A 21,417-nucleotide genomic window follows, 5' to 3' on the forward strand; every position below is an offset into this window, starting at 1 on the left:
TACCCCCAATCCCTCCCAGCATCAGAGTCTTTTCCAATGAGTCAACTCTTTGCATGAGGTGGCCAAAGTACTGGAGTTTCAGCTTTAGCATCATTCCTTCCCAAGAAATCCCAGGGCTGATCTCCTTCAGAATGGACTGGTTGGATCTCCTTGCAGTCCAAGGGACTCTCAAGAGTCTTCTCCAACACCACACTTCAAAAGCATCAATTCTTCGGCACTCAGCCTTCTTCACAGTCCAACTCTCACATCCATACATGACCACAGGAAAAACCATAGCCTTGACTAGCCAGACCTTTGTTGGCAAAGTAACATCTCTGCTTTTGAATTTGCTATCTAGGTTGGACATAACTTTCCTTCCAAGGAGTGTCTTTTAATTTCATGGCTGCAGTCACCAACGTACACTCCAGTTCAAATTCAGTGGAAGTACCTGCAAAGTCAATTTACTGCCTCAGATATGTTTGACGATGACCTGAAGTTTTAGTCTTTTCTCCTGAGCTTCCTCCCCTAGGAAAGTAAGTCTATGTAGGGTGAGGAGTAATCTGGAGGAATAAGGAAAGGCTATGGGAAATAAGTATTTTCTCGCCTCCAATGTGCAGGATTGGATCCAGGGCTTCTCTAACTGATGATAGTTAATTTCCCTCAACAAATTCATGCTAATTTGGTGATCTGGAACCTTGGGCCATGGAATCAATTATTTTATTTCTGATTCAAGGGTCTTTTCCAAGATCCATCTCGGCATGGGGGCCATGAAACTGGAGTTGGTCACCAGTTCCATGGCTGATTCGCATGTAAGTCCACCAGTGGCCTGCAGACAAGCTCTGGATACGTCTGCACAAATTACTGTAATGGAGCTGTCAAGTGAACAAATGGTTGAAAGCAGATGAAGTCAAGAATTATCTCATAGGCTTTATTCAAGTAAAACACCGACAAGATCTGGAATGCCAACAGTGTATCGTGAAACAAATGTGACACTTTAATAATAAAAAACACAACCACGAAGAAGCACTATACTTTCCCTCTATTACATTAGCAAATACACAGAAGAACAACAAAATAAATGGACCTACTTCCAACCACTGGTTCTCATACACCCATGAATATTTATCAGAATTACTTGCGGAGGTATTAAAAAATATACTGAAGTCCAGGTAGGCCTCACTCTGAGGTTGCAGCAGGGGTCAGAGTCAGAACCCAGGTATTTTTTTTTACAAGCTCTTCGGATAGCTGAGTTTCCTGCTGGTTGAGTCTCTGATTTTAGGTTGACTGGAGTACTTTGGGTTTTTTGGGTCGCTGTGTCAGGGTACGGGGGGCTTTTTTCACAGAGCTACTAGCAGTGGTGAAGAACTTGGCCTCTGGCTTTTTGGGAGTCTGTCTTGGGTCTTTTTTCCCCAGGGAAGAGTTTCTTTCTTTCTCCACCTCTTCTTTGACTCTGGCCTTCTTCCCTGGGCCTTTCCCTGGGGTCTTGGGCTCCGCAGCTACTGGGGTCTCCAGGGCTGGGGAGGCCTTTCTCTTCTTCCCACGAGCTGTGTTGGGACCAGGACTCTTTTTCGGAGACTTCTTTCCTATTGCAGCTTTTTGTATCTAAGAAAAAGAAAAAGGAGGGTGAATATGGGCCAGACTACTAACAATGTAACCAAAAGAGCTTCTGTTCTTAAAATTTAGAGAACCCCTAAAAGGCACACTGCAGCACAAATTGTAAGGAACGGCTTTTCCTTCTGCCTTGCAAATGTTTTGAAAGGCAGCTAGCTGCATTTCATTATTAATGACTGTAGAAAAGGACCCTAGCATTTTCTTGGTGCAATCAGCGGAAAACCATCTTTTCCTATGGCTGGGGCTAAGGGCTCCGGGAAGCACACGTTGGGAGCACAGCAGGGAGACCTGTGACCTCATCCTGACTTTTCTTCACCCCCAGGAGTAAATTCCCTATATGTGTGTTAGGGCAGTGGGTTACCCTGCTGAAAACCAGGTTGGTTGGCTGGTTATCCAGTTAAAACCAACTGTGGGGCGTGTTAGAAAAAAGTGGGGACTGTATTCCAGGCTGGGACGCCTGGATTTTCCAAACACCCTAGATGATCTGAGGACAACATTCCAGCAATGGATTGTGTCCCACACAGAGAGACAATATAGACAAAACCACCAAAAGGACTTTGTTTCTGACAGTATAAAACAACAGACGGAAATTTTGAAAAACATTAAAAATATGATGAAACTTTCGTATCTTTCCCCAAATTTCCTAGGTGGTTCAAAAGGCACACACACTTCTACACTCTTTTCCAACCATGCTGCACAGCTTATGGGATCTTAGTTCCCTGACCAGGGATCAAACCCGGGACCATGGCAGTGAAAGCGCCAAGTCCATCCACTGGACCTCCAGGGAACTGCTGACACTTGAATACTCTTGAATCGTATAACCCCGGCAGCGATGCTTTCCCCTCCAGCATATCACCTTCCAGTCACGTTAAAACAAATACAGCTTACTTCTAGAAACAATTATACTGCTTACAGTAAACATACTAATCATCAACATTAATTTCAAGTGTATTAAAAAAATCTCAATAGCACTGTGGGGATACTTTAAAAGGAATATTTTTACTAACAGAGGAAAATTATAATTCTGTTCAAAGAATTTCAACAGAATTTGAAGGATTTTAAGGATTACTGTTACGAAAATATACCTAATAGGTAAAATGCAGGGACAGCCATGGGACAACCCTGACGGGCTATGCCCAGAGAGGCTGTGAGTCTCCCAGACGTATGGCGAGGGCCACCCTCCAATCTCTTAAAAAGGACCCACTGCTCCCTTCTGACTCTGAGGTCTCTCCCCAATAGCTGGATGGATACTCTGAATGAAAACATTAACAAAGCACCCCAAAATAAAAAAACTCAGTTCCTTTAAACTACCTCCTCTGAAACCCATGAAGTCAGAATTCTGTTAAGAGCCACGCAGGGCCAAGTGTTTACAAAGGTGTTAGAGGCAGGACCCAGCACCCAAGTTTCCCCTCAGGTAAGTTTTCTGAGATCAATTCTGTGGTGACTGAGGACTCACCTTCGCAAACGGAATCTGCTCTTCAAAACCACAGGCAACATGGTTGAATTATTAGCATTATTAATATGGCTGAGTCTCCCTTGATTCCAAGGTACATGAAGAAAGCCTTGGCTGACTACAGGTCACTCCAATATTTAAAGAGGGGGGCAGAGTCAGTCAGAGGTTCTTGGGGCTCACCCTGGTATTTTTCATCCCTTGCTTCACAAATTTCTACAAGAGCTGCCTCCCAGGTGTAGCACTCCCCGTCCCTCAGCAGTGCCTGCCGGCACACGTGGGCCCCAGAACCCATCCACAATGGGAACCAATATTAATGAAAATACCTTGGTGCTTCCTGCAGCTGGAGTTTCCTTCAATGGCACCAGCAATGGGATTTCATCTTCAGAATCATCTTGTGCTTTAGGAAGGGCGCTCACCCCACCGGTTTCCTCCTGGGGTGCAGGGTCCTGGGTTGGAACGCCCCCAGTTTTGGGGGCCACTGCATCGGTTGTTGGGGCAGGTTTGGCCTTTGCAGCCTGCTTCAGAAGCTTCTTTTCTTTCTTCTCCTGCTGTCTTTTAAGAGCTCTTTCTGTCTTCTTCCGGCTTTTCTTTGACACCTCCAAAAAGAACCAAGTGTAATTTTAAAGGTGGAATCTTCTTAGCACGTGTAGTCAGGTCTTTCGTCAGCTCCTGAAAGGGCCTAGACCTGCACAAGATCCAAGCAAACGAGCCCCACTGCCACCACTTGAAACCCAACTCCACAGCTAAAGATGCATTTTATGTGGTGAATTCTATCCAGAACCTGGGTATGTGAAGCGTGTGGTCACCGGCTGTGTGGAAGTCAACTTCGTCTATAGGTCGAGTTATGAATAATTCGGAACTGTACAGTATGTGTTGTGAAATAGCTGGTCTTCCATACACGCAGGGTTCCATATCTACAGACTCAACCAGATGTGAATCAAAAATATTCGGGGGCGGGATCCCCAAAGTTCAAAACAGCAAAACTTAAATTTACTGCACTCTGGCAACTCTTTACATAGCGTTCACACTGCGTTCAGTATTATAACCTAAAGATGATTTAAAGAATACAGGAGGATGTGTGTAGCTTACCTTATATACTGGACATTGTTGTTCAGGCATGTAAACAAACAAACCAAAAAACCACTCACTGGACACATGGATGAACAGGGCTGGAGAAAGACTGAATCAACTAGGAGACTGGTCCAGCCAATAACAAAAGGGTCCACTTTCTCTCCTGCCACTTTTCACAACAGTACCAGCAGTACTTAAAACCCACACACCAGAAGCAAGAGGCATGTCAGCCTCAAGCAGTCTTACATTTTGCCCACAAATAACCAAGTACTCGACGGCCTAGATTTTGGGTTTCCTCTTCCTCTCAGCCTCTCCTGCAGGTTCTTCTGAACCTCTGTTCTCTCTTCTTGGGCTGTGCTTATAGACATGATGAAGCCTGTCCAGGATATGAACTTCTACTAACCTTTTTCAACAGATCTCGTGTGCGGAGTCCCTTGGCTTCACCCTGACTGCTGACAAAGGAAGAGAAGACAGGCAGGGAAACCGACCGCTCAGTCTTCACGAACAAGAGCTTCACGCTCTCCCACTTCTAAAACAGAGAGAAGAGCAACGTCACCCGTGAGGGTTTTGCTTCTTTAATATGAAGGACTGACTGCGAGGCATCTGCAAGACCATACCTCTGGCAGTTTCTGCGAGAGACTTTTCGCAACAGCAACGACATTTTCAACGATGTGCTGAATCGGCATCCCCGTGTGACCGATGCGGATAGTGCTGGAAAAGCATCCGACACAGAGATGTGAAAATGTAACTTGCTTCTCAAAATAAAGCATAGGCTGGTATATGACAAACAGAAGTACACAACTCAAACTTTTTTTTTAGGGTAGAAACTCTAAGATCTTCAGGTCCTCCATTTATTTTAAGAGAAAATGATCATCTTTCCTGTTCTAGAAGAAACACCTTCCTCCTGAAATATCAAGAGGTGATTAGCCACTGCTCTCTGGTGACCTAGATGGGAGGGAAATCCAGGAGGGAAGGGGTACGTGTATATGTACGGCTGATTCGCTTCACTGTATAGCAGAAACTAGCACAACTTTGTGAAGTAACTATAGCCCTGCCATCAAAATAAGAAGTGACCGAGGAGCTGGCACATAATTGTGTGAGGTTGGGAGGGTCAGTGGGGAGGGCCACAGGAAATTCTACCTGCATTCTAGAGAACACAGGTCCCCGAGGCAGCCCTCAAGCTTTGCTGAGGGTGATAACCCCCGATGGTGGCTGCTCTGGAAAGGACCCACTCCCAGGAGGACCGCTTGTTATTTTTATAGCCCCACTGCCCTGACGCAGCATCAGCTGCTCGTGGAATAGCATATTCTGGCCGAGAGCAAAACTATCTCCTCAGCTGAAGCAGAGGGCACCCACGGGCCAGTGGAGAGTCCAAAAGCGCCCACAGCTCAGCCACCAGGTCCCCTGGTCCTGCCAGCTCCCACTCTCCCTGCCAGGGGAGCTGACAGGCAGGCTGGCTGTTGGTGGGGTATCTGCAGAATGAGGGTGACACGGGCTGGTGACCCACCTCTCTCAAACCAAAGAAGGGGCTCGCCCATCCTGTGTGCCCACTGGCACCGACCTATAACCACACCCTGAACCAGGCCTCTGACCCTCAAGCTAACTGATTCCCAAAGACCACTGCTTTTATGTCAGCCTATGGGGGATCCAGCCTGCCCATCAACTCTACTCAGCTGCTTAACTCACCCAAGTAGGAGGGTTCCCACCTGCAGGCAGAAGATGACACCAGAGTCCATCGGTCTCCCCAGCCATGCCCTGCTCTAACTCGCCCGGAGACACTGCTGAGGGCTGGCCTCCCTGGTGAGCCTGTTTTTTTATGGATGTGACTACTGGGTCCACATGGGCTTCTGGGGTATCTCTGGGTGGAAAGGCTTTACAGCCCTGCCCTACTGGCAGCCGCTCATCCCTACACCACAGATGTCCCAGTCATCAGATTACGTGTTTTATGAAATGATGTTGAATTATGTTCCTCCACACAACTCAAACTTAACCATCCCTTCAAGCACTCAAACTCAACCTGCTTCTCAGTCTAATTAAAAAAAAAGAAAAAGGCTGAGCTGCTCTGTCCACCTGAAGGCTGGGATGCAGTCACTGTCCTAAAAGGTCTTTGGTGGGTGTGGGGATTCCACCCAGCTCAGCATTCCAGCAAAGAGAAGCTCCATGAGACCATGCCGAGATATAAGACGGGCTGGTAAAACAGGGGAGATGCAGAACTCACTTCTCAAGAAGTTAAAGCAAGACTGAAGTGGGCCTTGACTTTAAAGGACAAATGATGCTGGTCAACACAGAAGCCCAGAACTACTAACATTCCCTAAGCATCAGTCTTATTCTCCTGTTTTCCTGAACATCTGGAGGTGCCCTATCCAATACAGTAAAAGTCAGCAGACATGCCTTTTTAAATTCAGCTAAAAACAAGTGAAGTTGGAAATTCGGTTCTTCAGCTGCAGCAGCCACATCACGAGCTCAGCACCCATGCGTGGCTCATTCTCCTGTGAGACTGCACAGCCACAGACCGTCTCCAGCACTGGGGAAAGTTCTAGGGGGCAGCACCGTTCTAGAGAACTGCATACTTCTAAGGAATGAATTTTAGTTTATCTGAAGAATCTGATTTCATTAACACCATCTTATAAATGTTTATACAGCCATCGCTGTTGTTCAGTCATTGAGTCGTGTTCGACTCTGCAACCCCAATAAAACCATTACTAAAGACAAAATTAAACAGAGGCACACATTCACGCCTTTTACCTACCTGCAAGAGCCGCTCTTAGAGATGTTTAAGACAGTTCCCCCAATGCAGTCGTTGATCTCTCTAGATAAAGTCTTGGACTGAAGGTTTACAGATACTGGAACCCTAGAACAACACAATGGCTCTTTACCGCAGCACATAACAGCCATAAACATCACGTTACTCAAGTCCGGTCACTGCTGAGAAACTTACTTCTTTCTGTTGTAGAAATGCCTCCCCAGATGTGAGGGCAAGAGCCGCCTGATTCTGGCATCTGTAATGAAGAAGTCAAAACTACCCAAGAGGCGGAGCTTGGCTTCATAGGCTTTATATTCCTTTTTTAAAGTTCGAAAGGGGATAATCTAGAAAATTTAAGAAAATATAAAAACATGAATATACAAAATAGAAACAGACTCAGTGACACAGCAAACAAACTTATGGTTACCAAAGGGGAGAGGGGAGGGGAGGGACAAATTAGGAATTCGGGATCAACAGATACAAAACGATATTGTAAACCAACTATAGTTCGATAAAAAAGAAAAAGGAGAAAGCAAGCAGAGGGGAAAAAAGAGAAAGTATAAAAACACAAAAAAACTAAGAACCTGGAGAAGAAAAAGAAACACAGGGACAATTTGTGTTTAGATTCTAAAATGCCCTGGAGTCACAGCTGCGTGGACACGAATGTGCCCAAAACAGCACAGGCACTAGACTGACCGCTGGGGACACAGAGGAATGAGCGGGACCCTCAGCTAAAGACACTGCACCACCAACCACAGAAACGGCGAGAAGCGCTGAGCCAGAGGCAAACCCAGGACACCCCGAAGGAGAAAGGAGCAATTTAACAGAGCAACCTTCTGTAAAATCTTCAAGATAGAAACATCACTGATGCTCATGTAGAGATCTTAGGCCAACAAACCTCAACAGATCATTCGTTACAAGCTGGAGGGAATATGCCCTACCCAAAGCCAATGGGTAAATTAAGTTAAAAATTAAATTCCCAGGAGAGGAACATGTACTAGGTAATGTATTACTTGTCACTTCAACTGAAATCTTTTTCTTGGGGGGGGTCAGGCGCAGGGGAGAGCCAAAAGGCATGAGGGATCTTAGTTTCCTGACCAGGGCTCAAACCCAGGCCCCCAGCAGTGGAAGCACAGGATCTTAACCACCGGACCACCAGGGAAGACCCTCCTATCACTTCAACTGAATCCAAACTTTAGTTGCCTTGAAAATATTAACCTGCTCCCTACCTGAGAAATGGTTTTGATCCCATGGTTGTTTAGAAGCTTCTTATAATAACGTTCTGTCTGTTCAGAGCTTAAATTTGGTTCATCTTTGGTAAATAAACAAACGTCTGCTAAATCTGATCGAATACCATGAGGCAAAGACCTGCAAAATACATGAGACAGACCAAGGAATAAAGCATTATAACTGATCATATATATGTTTATATCCCACAGAATACACAATAAATCCAATCATTTCAATAAACTTTATCCATGGTTTTTAAACAAATAAGCTACTGAGCACAGCACACACGTACGCACAGTTTTCAATGGTACAGAAAAGTTAAGATTCAAATACTAAATCACCACAAATATCCACAGACCGAAATACCATTAACATTTGGGATGCAATTAAGAGTTAAAATATATCAAGGACTCTCAAAATAGTACAAATGTAACTATTATTTGGCCACAACACACATGGCATTTTAATTCCTTCCAGGGTTCAAACCTATGCCTCCTGCATTGGAAGGTGGAATCCTACCCACTGGCCCGCTAGGGAGGTCTGATCATTATATGTTTACTGTATATACACATGTACTATGAAGCACGAGAATAATCCAGTTTCATCAGGGCAGTTCTGGTTCAGAACGCTACCTTGCAGAAACCTCTGGGCTCCATAATCATAACTCTTAAGAGCTGAAACAGAAAAGAGAGCAAACCCACAGGCCCCAGCAAACATGCATTATGCTGAGTCTCAAAAAGGGCAAAAAAGGCTTAGCTCGGGCGCTAGGTCTGTGTGTCCTGAGGAAACATTTCCTTAGTTTAAGAGGAGAGCAAGCCACAGCAGCAGGGCTTGGACAATGAGACGGCAAGTGGCAGAAATCACCAAGAGGTGAGCGGTTGGGAAAATAACCTGGACAATGTGAGGGCCACAGTGTGGAATAAACAAAGAGCACGCCCGGATATGCGAAGCAGGAACTAAAGCAACATGGCTAGGGCTGCTCATGGCCATGAGTTAAGAGAGTCTGAGGGTTACAGGGGTCTTCCCAGTTTGTGATCATTCTTTAAAAAAAAAATTGTTTTTAGATGTCTTCAATGACTTTATTACAATGTTTCTGTTTTTCGTCTTTGGCCAAGAGGCATGAGGGATCCCAGCTCCCCAATCAGGGATCGAACTTGCACCCCCCAGCATTAGAAGGTGAAGCCCTAACCATTGGACATCTGGGGATAACATCTCCAATCGAAGTTATTCGTAACCCCTATCCTCCACTCTTATGGGGGAAAGAAAAGCTACCCCGCATCTTGCTTTCTATAACAGAGCAGCTAGCTTTGGAAATGAAGGATTCCACAGAGAGGCAGGTTACCAGACAGAATATAGGACACCCAGTTAAACCTGAATCATTTTTTAAGTATAATTATGTCCCCATGCTACATGAGACCTACTTACACTAATAAAAAAATTCCCCCGTATTTTTATTTGCTAAGTCTGGCATCTTTGACCTAAGAGTTCTAGCAATAAGAATGTGTAATCTTCATGGGTTTCTTTTCTGTAAGGAATTCACTGTCAAATTTTTAATAGTCTCTGTATATAGGAATGAGTTTAGCGCCTCAGTAATTTTAACTTGGAACTAGTTGGACATGGAAAGATAACAGATTCTATGAAAATATGAAAGCTGTTTCATTTATTCTAACTTTTGTCCTCTCAAAAACCAGGTTTTCAGATTCAACAGAACTGAATCTGGCTTTGGTCAAATCATCCACCAATCATTCAGAAAACTGATGGAATTTTTAGAAGATTTAAGCATGTCTAAATCCGATGGTTTTCAGATCAGATATTTTGAGTTTACAAAGTTTCCACCAAAAACTAAGTTGACAGCTGTTAAAGTTCCACGAAACAGCCAAGCAGTTAAGACCAGCAAAAGTAGAAAACAAGAACTTACAATCTGACCCTCAGTTCTTTACTTGGAATTTTCCATAATACCACCATTAAAAAGAAATTTTCATTCTCATTCAGAAGTAATCCATTTGCGTTTTTCCTGGATCTGGAATGTGCCAACAGAGCCTCCACTGCCTTCTTAACCTGCAAAGTGGAGATACACAAGTGAGTCAAATTTCAATTCAATTTAGCAAAATTCAAAATCTAGCCCCTCCCCAGAATTCGCCCCTGCTCAATTTCTATTTTCACAGGTAATCTCCACAACCATACTCATCAAGATTGTGTAATTTGTAAACAGAGGAATGCAGCCACCCGAAGTCCAGCGGTTAAGACTCTTGAGTTTCCACTGCAGGAGGCACAGGTCCCCACAAGGCCAAAACAAAACACTAAGTGGGAGCACGCTTCCCCCGCACTCAACAATGAAGGCAGCAAACCCCATAAAAGCACAGTACATCTGCGTCTCACACTTTCTGAGTGCCTATCATGCGCCAGGCCCCCCCGGCCCCCTTGTTTTGTTTGCATCACCTTCTCTGATCCTGGACAGCAGAGCCCATTTTTAAATCTGAGGAAGTTACCAAGGATCAAGCGACTTGGCCAAACTGCAGGGGTATGTGTATACATACAGCTTATTCATCTTGCTGTACAGCAGGAACTAATACAATGTTGTAAAGCAACTATACTCCAATAAAGATTAACAAAAAATAAAGCTTTCTAATTTGCAGCTTTATTTCTAACAAAGCCTAATCAGAATGTTAAAGGGAAAAGCAGTCCATCCTAAAGGAAATCAGTCCTGAATATTCATTGGAAGGACTGATGCTGAAGCTGAAACTCCAATACTTTGGCCACCTGATGCCAAGAACTGACTCACTAGAAAAGACCCCGATGCTGGAAAAGATCGAAGGCAGGAGAAGGGGACGACAGAGGATGAGATGGCTGGATGGTATCACCGACTCAATGGACATGACTGAGTAAACTCTGGGAGTTGGCAATGGACAGGAAGGCCTGGTGTGCTGTGCTTCATGGGGTCGCAAAGAGTTGGACACCACTGAGCGACTGAACTGAAAGGGAAAACTTGGTAGGACCTTAAAAAAGCATTCCTTTAAGAATACCCAGAAGGAGCCAAACCAGTCGTCTGGTTTTCAAGGTATAATTTGGGCCTGTTTTAGAGACATTCCCTTTTCTCTTGCCCCACTGTACTGCTGTTATAAGGTGATTCCTTTTGTGATCTGATACCTACTCATCTTGTGAAAAACTTAAAACATTTAAGCAATGTTAAACTCGGAGAAGGGGGCAGCAGAGGATGAGACAGTTGGATAGCATCACTGACTCAGTGGACATAAACTCCAGGACATAGTGAAGGACAGAGGAGCCTGGCATGCTCTGGTTGGACACGACTTAGTGACAGAACAACAAAAACTCTGTGAGGCAGTTCAAAATGGAGTCACAGGGGCCAGCATGAACTTCCGTATCAATTGTTTTAAAACATCTGCTAGCAGTTTCCCTGGTGGTCCAGTGGCTAAGACTCTGTGCTTCCAATTCAGGGGCCTGGGTTCCAACCCTGGTCAGGGAGCTAGATCCACATGCAGCAACCAAGAGTTTCCACATGAGGCCACTAAGGCCCAGATCTGTCAAATAAATATTTTTTAAAAACCTGCTGTAACACTGAAAGTGTCTCAGAGTGATAAACTGAGAGTGTTACTTTAGATGAGAAATTTGATGGGCAATGTGTGTGGGACAGAAGGAGCAACTGATAGAACCATAACCCACTCCCCTGCAGTAACTGTGTGTGCTAAGTCTCTTTAGTGGTGTCTGACTCTTTGGAACCCCATGGACCCACCAGGCTCCTCTGTCCATGGGATTCTCCAGGAAAGAACACTGGAGTGGGTTGCTATTTCCTTCTCCAGGGGATCTTCCCCACCCAGAGATCAAACCCTGTGTCTCTTATGTCTCCTGCACTGGCAGGTGGGTTCTTTACCACCACTCCTCAAAAAGGGACCCTGGAGCCGAGAGGCGTGATGTCTCCTCGCTGGACAACGAGTCTCCATGCTGCTGAGAGCTGGCGCAGACGGATGCTGCCGGAGGCCTTGTTTCAGTAGGAGCCTGCTTCCCTCTCGGGCTTGTTAAGAGACCAGCTGCCAGACTGCTGCTTGTGCTGCGACGCCTCCTCCCAGGACTTCTCCTTGGAGGCTACTCTGTGTTCTGCGCTAATCATTTGCAATCAACTAAGAGATTTATCGGAGAAGGCAATGGCAACCCACTCCAGTACTGGAAAATCCCATGGACGGAGGAGCCTGGTAGGCTGCAGTCCATGGGGTCGCTGAGGGTCAGACACGACTGAGCGACTTACTTTCACTTTTCACTTTCATGCATTGGAGAAGGAAATGGCAACCCACTCCAGTGTTCTTGTCTGGAGAATCCCAGGGACGGGGGAGCCTGGTGGCCTGACGTCTATGGGGTCACACAGAGCTGGACACGACTGAAGTGACTTAGCAGTAGCAAGAGATTTATGAATTATCAGAAACAAAAGCAAAAAAGGCAAACGGCAGGGAAGCAGAACCAGGTGGGCCTCACTCCAGGGCCCCAAGGTATATCTGAAATCCAATTCAGGATCAGGGACTCGCCTGGCGGTCCGGCGGTTAGGACTCTGAGCTCACACTGCAGATGGCACGGGTTTCATCCCTAGTCTGGGAACTAGAACCCCGAAAACCGCGCGGAGCGGCCATTAAAAAAAAAAAAATCAACTCAAGAGAGCCAGGCCGCAGGGCTGGAGGAGGCGGGCATCTAGCCGGCTGTTTAAGGCAGCGGGAGAGCGGAGGACACCGCGAACGAGCGACCCTAAGCCCAGAAGGCGTCCGCACCGGCGCGGAGCCCGCCCTCGGAATCCGCGACTCACAAGGCCTCGGCCGCCCCGCTTCCGAACTCCCCGCCCGGGGGCCACTCACCTGCTCTACGTCCAGCTGCTCCGGGCCGGGCGGGGTCTCTGGAGTCGAAGCTGAAGTCTCGGGTGAGGTCGACGGCGGATTAGAAGCCGAAGCCTCCATGTCGCCCTCACCGCGTGGAGACTCGCGTGCCGACCCGGGAACTCGCTCTCCGTGCGCACGCGCGGACACACGCCCGTAGCCGGAAGCTGGGAGGCGGGAACCGGACACTCGCGTCACTTTCGGGAGCGCGGGGTCGAACGCTTCGGCGTCGCGGCGTCAGAGATTGGCGGGCTCGAGCAAACTGAGGTAGGTTCTCCCTTTGGGATCTGAGTCGCTACGATGAGGGGCATAGATGCCTCTCAAGTTTCTTCAGCTCCCGGTGTCTGTGAGGCGCGGGGAGCTGCGTGGCAACGCCTGGCTCTCACTCTTCCACGAAAGCGGGCGAGCGCCCTGAAGCGGAAAAGGAGGCCGGTCCGCCCACCCGGTGGGGCCACCCTTTCTGGGTGGACCCCGACTTTGGAGCAGGAGGCGCTGGGCGTGGGGAATCTGGCCCCATCACCTACCTGCCGGGTGACCTGGGGCGAACCCCCGCCGCTCCCCAGCCACAGGCCTTTCCCCGCCGGCTGGTGACGGTTCCGTGCACGGGAAACACCGGGCGAGTCGTTAAGCGGTGTGGGGCCCGAACGGTGAGCCGGGGCCGGTCTCCTGAGCTTCGAGTTTCACAGAGGCGGGAGGTAAGAGCAAGTGCAGCTAACGGTGCAGACTGGAGAACGGGAGAAGGCCCCTCTCCCTCCCCGCGGCCCCACAGGTGACCACTGGTTACCTGTTTCTCCTGGAGCTTTCCAGGGATGTTCTACGTATGTTTGCTGCTGCTGCTAAGTCGCTTCAGTCGTCAGAGACGGCAGCCCACCAGGCTCCCCCGTCCCTGGGATTCTCCAGGCAAGAACACTGGAGTGGGTTGCCATTTCCTTCTCCGTCTACGTATATTTAGGAAACTTATACTTTTTTCTCTTTATGGATGGTTGGGCTTCAATTTAGTTTAGTTTTTTTTTTTTTTAAGACAAGCAGTAGGCTCTATGCCCATCGTTCTGTACGTTGCCCGTTTCTCTTAAGGTATCTTAGAGGTTGTCTAAGTCAGTACTTAAGTCTTTGCCTCTTTGTTTGTTTGTTTTTACAGTCATATGGCCTTTGACCACGGAGGTAAACCAGAGGTTTTTTTAGGAGCTTTTTGATGGATATTCAGGATGGCTCGTTTTGCAAAGAGCTATAGATACATGTGTATGTATGGCTGAGTCCATCTGCTGTCCACCTGAAACTGTCACACATTGTTAATTGGCTATACTCCCAATACAAAATAAAAAGTTTAATTAAAAAGATTAAGTACAAACTACTGTACATAAAATAGATAAGCAGCAAAGAATTACTGATAAAGAAATTAGCTGAATCGCTGTGTTGTACACCTGAAACTAACACTGTATTGTAAGTCAAATATGTTTCTTAAAAAGCTATGAAATTTTGAAAGGATGGGAGTGGGATGCTTTCCATGTCAGTTGCTTTCAAGGAAATGCTCCTTCCTTATTGCCAAAGCTGAAAAAAGGGGAGTTCTGCTGATCTCTAATACTGACTTTGTCTTTAAAAAAAAAATTATTGAAATACAGTTAATTTACAGTATTATGTCTCGTTTTGTGTTTAACCAAAAACTTGTAGGAAAAATGTTCTAAACCTTCGGCACCAATTCCCACTTGCCTGTTTTAGAATCTGGAATTCTAAATGGAATTCCAGATTGATCTGCTAGCAGATTGGAATTCATTTTAACATGATAATGAGCTGTTACTTTAGGCTGCATGTACTGTGTCTCCTAGTATTCTGAAAAGAACATTGGGGCTGCCACATGTTGTGTCACCTGAATTCAAGTCCAGAGCCAGACTTCCAGGCCAAGGGAACAGTGTGAATTCAGGCAAAAGAGGATGGTGGTGTTTGGATGTAGTAAGTGGCTGGAGTAGGGATGTGCAGAGGGGAGAAGGAGGAGATGAGGCTAGAGTGGGTAGGTTAAGGAATTTATTATCAAGCTGAAGTTTTATATTTTGGAAAAACCATACGGATACAAGGTTTTTGAACTGGTCTCAGGGAAGAAGAGAAGGCAATGGCACCCTACTCTTGCCTGGAAAATCCCATGGACGGAGGTGCCTAGAAGGCTGCAGTCCATGGGGTCGCTGAGGGTCGGACACGACTGAGCGACTTCACTTTCACTTTTCACTTTCATGCATTGGAGAAGGAAATGGCAACCCACTCCAGTGTTCTTGCCTGGAGAATCCCAGGGACGGGGGAGCCTGATGGGCTGCCGTCTATGGGGTCGCACAGAGTCGGACACGACTAAAGTGACTTAGCAGCAGTAGCAGCAGCAGGGAAGAAGAGGAATTAGTAATGAATTAGACTTTAGGAAGGTTGATCTTTCTGTGGTATTGTAGTGGTTAAAAGAGTCACATGCCTACAAATTGACTGAAGCCTTAAGTGATGGAGTTTCATTCCCCTGTGGCTTGAGTAAGGGCTCGACTTAGTGATTTGCTTTTAGTAAATAGAATAGAGCAGAAGTGAGGGGATGTCACTTTGAAATTAGGTTATAAAAAGACTATAGGTTCAACCTTAAGTGTTCTTTTCCCCTCCCTCTTTCTGTTGTTCAAATTACTTGCTCTGGGTGAAGCTTTGAGAAGACTACTCAGGCAACCTAGTGAGACTTTACTGGTGGTCCCATGGTTAAGACTCCAAGCTTCCACTGCAGGGAGAACTAAGATCCCACAGGCTGCACAGCAAGGCTGAAAAGAAAAAAGGAAACTGGAAATACATGAGATTGCCACAAGCAGTAGCAGAGAGTCAGAATAGAGGTATGGAGAAACCCTGTTAGGAGACAGGAGAAAAAAGAGCCTATAAAATCGAGAAATTGTTTAGGATGTAAAAGAAAACCAAGAGGGTGCTTAGAAATGGGGAAGTGAGGATGTGTTAATACCATAAATACTGAAGAACTTCTGAAAAGCCATTTGTTGGGCAGTTAAGTCATGGTGACCTTATAGAAAACAATTTCAGTGAAAGGATAATGAGAGATATGAGTGAGAGAGGAAAAGGAACATTGGTATATTTTAAACTTTTATTTACCATTAAGGCAGATGAAAGTGAAAGTGAAGTCGCTCAGTCGTGTCCGACTCTTTGCGACCCCAAGGACTGTAGCCTAACAGGCTCCTCTGTCCATGTGGTTTTCCAGGCAAGAATACTGGAGTGGGTTGCCATTTCCTTCTTCAGGAGATCTTCCCGACTCAGGAATTGAACCCAGTTCTCCCTCATTGTAGGTAGATGCTTTACCATCTGAACCACCAGGGAAGCCCAGGCTAAGGCAGATGAAGTAAGTGAAATTATTTTCGTGTCCCAGGGAATTCTTTATATCGCCAGTTCTCCTTACTATCAATGATAACATATATAATAGCACTTGCTTATCTACCTCTCTGTCTTCCCTGATGACTCAGTCGTAGAGTCTGCCTGCAGTGCAGGAGACACGGGTTCAATCCTTGGGTCAGGAGGATCCCCTGGAGAAGGAAATGGCAACCCACTCCAGTACTCTTGCCTGGCAAATCCTATGGACAGAGGAGCGTGGCGGGCTACAGTCCATGGGGTCACAAAGAGTTGGACATGATTATATATTTAAATATAGATTTATGTAGATATAAATGCTATGTTAACCTCTAAAGCATCTGTTGAATTACTAGTTAGCATTTTTTATTTCTCCAGATTGAACATCTGTGGTCTTATCCTATTCACTTTCAATAGGTCGCAGCTCATGTATGTGCTTACTACCAGGGAGTTTACAACTTAACAGGGCAATAGGGCAAAGTAAGACCTATGAGGCAGGATGTGATCAATGCTGTAATTTTTATAAGCTGCCGCATGAACTCAGATTACTTACAAACTGAAAGAATAGCAATGGTAAGAAGCATTCTTCTCTAAATTTAGTGTTTTCACCCTTGTGTGATAGTGACTGTTGATTAGTTTGTTTCCTCTATGCACTAGATTGAGTCCTTTGAGACCAGAACTGGGGTTCAAGTTTACTTGGTACACACAAGGTCTGCGTGGCACGTGGTGAGTGGACACTGAATCTGTGAATCCCTTCTTACCTTCTGAAGGCTTTACTCTTTTAATTTGCTCCTCCTCCATTGTCTTCATTTCCCTTTTCTCCAGTAGCTGGCTTTGTGCTTCATGTATGTTCTTAAGAAATAGTGCCGTGCTATTTTTTTCCCCTACCTTGTTTTGTCTTTGTAGTCAAGTGCTATAAAGCGCTTTCAGCTTTCTCCTCTTTCATTTCAATCACACTATTACTATTCCCTCTAAAGTCATCAATGACCTTTTAATTCAAATAATTTTTTAAAAAATCCTCATTCTTTTTGCTCTGTTGTATTTGAAACCATTCTCATGTTCAGTGAAATTTCTCAAGGAATTTTATCCCTTTCTAAATATCCATGCCTGCTATTTATTAAGACCTAAATTAGCCATTAGTGAGCACTAGTTTTAAATGTGAATTGTACTTCATTTGTTTCCGTATAGATGTAGTTGCCACAGTATGTTATTTAACTTTGGGATTTATGCTGGAAAATATTTTACTCTTGTCAATTAGTCTTTTAAGAGAACTAACCTGAATAATCCACATTATTCTATAAAGTTTCACTCAATACCTGAGGGTAAATATTTCATTCATAAATTAAGTAACTTAAATTTTTCTTAAACTGCAGTCAATTTTACCTCTTCTTTTTAAAACTTTTTAAACTCAAGATATTGTTGAACACACACAAGATTAATACTCTGTAAACTTTATCCAGACTCCACCTACTTAATTACATTATTTATGCCCATCTATCCTTTATCCAATTTAAAATGAATTAAATATAATTGCCAACCAAAATGAAAATTGTACTTGTAAAGGAATAATAAAAGGAGTTCTATTAGTGGAAATGGAGTTAAAGGAATAGTAATAAGTATCTTGAACCATATATGCAAATTGCTTTTTAAAAATTAATACATTAACATCTTGGGGAAGAAATCAAAGTCATTAGCATGTACATTTCTAATGGGACAATTACTAAGTTTTGTAGTATTTCTTTTCTAGTAAGCATATATTAAGTAAGAGTCAGTCAACATTTTGAGTATCTAGGTCTCACTGAATACTATTGTTTTCCTGAAGGTACTAAAAGGTTTCCCTTTATTTTTGAAATTTTTTTAGTAGTTGCAAATCTGCCTGCTTATTAACAAAATGGCATCAACTGTATGCAAAGTAGTATTTAATCGTATAAAGGATTTAATAAATCATAGTGCAACTACCTGCAAAGAATGTATGAAGATGTTGCTGGATGGTAAACAAAGTTTAATAACAAATTTAATGATGGAGCTCAAATTCTAGTTACTTGAAAATAAATATTTGCTAGAATCAACTAGTAAATCTAGACAGCCCTGCAGAGTTAAGATAATTATTAGTATAAATGGCAAAACAAGCCATATAGTTAAATATCCATGTCTGAGTTATCTAAAAGCAATTTTTAAAGTGTTCTGTCAGTGTCCTCAAGATCCATCCTGGTATTGAAATCTGCTAGGAAATATTGATCTAGGCATGAGGGGAAACAGTATTGCTAACAGTATAGACTGTTACATAAGGGAAATAGGAAGAATATGGTCTTTTTGGTCAGAAAGATTTGAGTCTGGATCCTAACTCAGTAATATAGTAGTTATTTAGCTTTGGACAAGTCAGCTAATCTCCCAAGCCTCTTTTTTTTTTTTTTAAATATGTAAGAGGAAACTAGTTCTGCACTGGAATTGTTAAGAGAATTGAATGAGATAACGTATATATGTACATAGTACCTGGCACATACTGTAATAGGACAGGCTTAGCCCTTTGCTGAAAATAATCATTATTAAAAGGATTGGAAAGTGGAATGTGCATCTTAGGGTCTGAAAGAGGGGAGGCAGTGTGCCTAAACTCAAGGAGGGAAGAAGAGGTTGTTAAGTCAAGAAATTACTAGATTCTGATTAAAAAAAAAAAATTAGGAAATGAAGGCCCTAGTGAATGAGAAGCAGGAAAACAGTGAAACCAGATAAAATTTCAGTAGGGAAACTATTAACCTGTTTGCTATTCCTGTTTAGCTCTCTCCTTGTATCTGTGTACAGCTGTGTGGGTGCCTTGAGCACCCCATTTAACTCTGTCTCACAAAGGACACCAACGCCTCCTTGTACACCATTTAGGAAGACAACTTTTTAATCCTATCAGCCTTATATTCCCTGAGAAATGTCATCAAGACTATTCTCAGAAGTGATTTCTAGGCTTAAAAGTGTGTGGGGGGGTGCTTTCAGCACCATTGATCATCTTTTATTATTGAAGATAAGCAGCTGACAACTTCTTGGAGGACTGTGTTCATTTAACCACAACAGTATGTAACTGGTAAATGTTACTGATAGTCAAAGTGCATCTTTACTTAAATTAGGAAGGTTTTCAATAGCCTCAATATTTGGGCTTCCCTGATAGCTCAGTTGGTAGAGTCCACCTGCAATGCAGGAGACCCCGGTTCAATTCCTGGGTTGGGAAGATATCCTGGAGAAGAGAAAAGCTACCCACTCCAGTATTCTTGCCTGGAGAATTCCAGTCCATGGGGTTGCAAAGACTTGGACAGGACTGAGTGACTTTCACTTTCAATAGCCTCTGTGAAGTATTATGATAGGTCAATAAGTGATCAATAAAAGAACTTCTAAAAGTTATTCATACATGTAATTTAGTAAAATCTACCAAAAAAGAAAACAAGGACTTAGCCTTGAGATTTAAAGAGTTAATCAGCAGAGGTACAAGTCAGATGAACTTGGCTCTAACAACATGAAAGTCTGATAGGGACAATCTAGTATTTTTTCTCTTAGTATTTATTTATTTGGCTGCACGGAGTCTTAGTTTTCTGCATGGGTTCTAGTTCCCCGACCAGGGATCAAACCCAGGCCCCCTGCATTGGGTGCTGAGTCTTAGCCACTGGGCCACCAGGGAAGTCCTGGGACAATCCAGTGTTATAACTGACAGGGCACATCAAAGGGAACAGAGTGCAGCAGGCACTCAAGACTGATAGATCGGGAGGGAAGCTCAAGTTATTTCACCACCTTTAAGGAATACTAAGTGGTCTGTGTGTGGTAACAGCTTTATAAAAGCAGATAAAGGAAGGAGATGTGAAGCTTTCCTCTCTGGCTTATTTACTCATTTGCATTTCTAATGATAATTCAAACAAATTACCCAGCAGTAAAGAGAATAAACTAGTGATAAGACAGGTGAGTTAATTAATCTCTGAACACCCCTGGAAAAAAGACATCTGGGTGCATAATATGATTCCATTTACCTGGAATTCAAAAACAGGCAAAACTAATCTATGGCAGAGTAGTGATTGCCTTGGCAGGAGTAAGGGATGGCTTGGAAAGAGGCAGAAAGAAACTTTCTGTAGTGATGAAAATGTTCTATATGTTGATGGGGATGTTAACATAATTGTATATACCAGGTTAATTCATTGTTAAACTTGAGATCTGTGCAGTTCTCTGTATGCAAGTTTTATCTTAATTAAAAAAATTCTCCTTTGTGTACACATTCTGTCTGCCTGACCTTCTTTATAAATAGTAATTACTCTTCAGAATCTAATCTTTCAAAATTTCTTTCTTTTATTCTAAAACTAAGTGTATTTGCCAGGAAAATAGCAAAGATGGCAATGGAGATAGTTTTTGTTTGAAGTGTAACAATTTGTGTGATTTATTAGCAAAGTTCTTTAGGAAGACTGTACTGCTCAATTCAGAGGGGTGAAGTCTCAACCTAGACAGTCACAAACAAGAGTGCAAAACAATTTCAACATGTTTCTTTCATTATGTCCCCTCTAGCTAAACTATTGTTCGGGTAGAAATTATCAGTAGCCTCGCTCTTCACTAAACTCATAGAACTTTTGGTGAAAATGCCTTAGAATGCAAATTAGGCTCATATAAATCATAAAATTACAATTTCTTTTACTGCTTATTCTTGTTTATTTCACTTTAAAGACTAATGTTGAGTTTAGAGGACAGATTAAATACAAATTAAATACAAAGAAGCTCAGCATTCAGAAAACGAAGATCATGGCATCCGGTCCCACCACTTCATGGGAAATAGATGGAGAAACAGTGGAAACGGTGTCACACTTTATTTTTTTGGGCTCCAAAATCACTGCAGATGGTGACTGCAGCCATGAAATCAAAAGACGCTTACTCCTTGGAAGGACAGTTATGAACAACCTAGATAGCATATTCAAAAGCAGAGACATTACTTTGCCAACAAACATCCATCTAGTCAAGGCTATGGTTTTTCCTGTGGTCATGTATGGATGTGAGAGTTGGACTGTGAAGAAGGCTGAGTGCCGAAGAATTGATGCTTTTGAAGTGTGGTTTTGGAGAAGACTCTTGAGAGTCCCTTGGAC

The 21,417-nt window shown here is 43.9% G+C and overlaps 1 protein-coding gene across 1 annotated transcript; it reads right to left on the reverse strand.

Annotated features, from left to right (window-relative positions):
- Positions 1-881: 881 nt before the first annotated feature.
- On the reverse strand, positions 882-13,117 carry RSL1D1 (ribosomal L1 domain containing 1). Its single transcript, XM_010850677.1, has 9 exons — positions 12,944-13,117; positions 10,006-10,145; positions 8,087-8,225; positions 7,053-7,201; positions 6,864-6,965; positions 4,732-4,825; positions 4,518-4,643; positions 3,367-3,639; positions 882-1,581 (listed from the first exon to the last, which is right to left on the reverse strand). The coding sequence occupies exons 1-9, from the start codon at positions 13,040-13,042 to the stop codon at positions 1,255-1,257; spliced, it is 1,449 nt and encodes a 482-aa protein (XP_010848979.1). The 5' UTR covers positions 13,043-13,117; the 3' UTR covers positions 882-1,254.
- Between the last annotated feature and the right edge of the window lie 8,300 nt (positions 13,118-21,417).

The sequence above is a fragment of the Bison bison genome, unplaced genomic scaffold (assembly GCF_000754665.1).
Source record: "Bison bison bison isolate TAMUID 2011002044 unplaced genomic scaffold, Bison_UMD1.0 scf7180017864293, whole genome shotgun sequence".
NCBI classification, from domain to species: domain Eukaryota; kingdom Metazoa; phylum Chordata; class Mammalia; order Artiodactyla; family Bovidae; genus Bison; species Bison bison.

Bases quoted from the DNA above. Each gene is read 5' to 3' on its own strand.
- RSL1D1 (XM_010850677.1), bottom strand. From the start codon at position 13,042: ATGGAGGCTTCGGCTTCTAATCCGCCGTCGACCTCACCCGAGACTTCA. The intron at 6,966-7,052 runs GTAAGTTTCTCA...GTGTTGTTCTAG, and splicing joins CATTTCTACAACAGAAAGAA to GGTTCCAGTATCTGTAAACC. The intron at 4,644-4,731 runs GTATGGTCTTGC...TCTCTGTTTTAG, and splicing joins TCTCGCAGAAACTGCCAGAG to AAGTGGGAGAGCGTGAAGCT.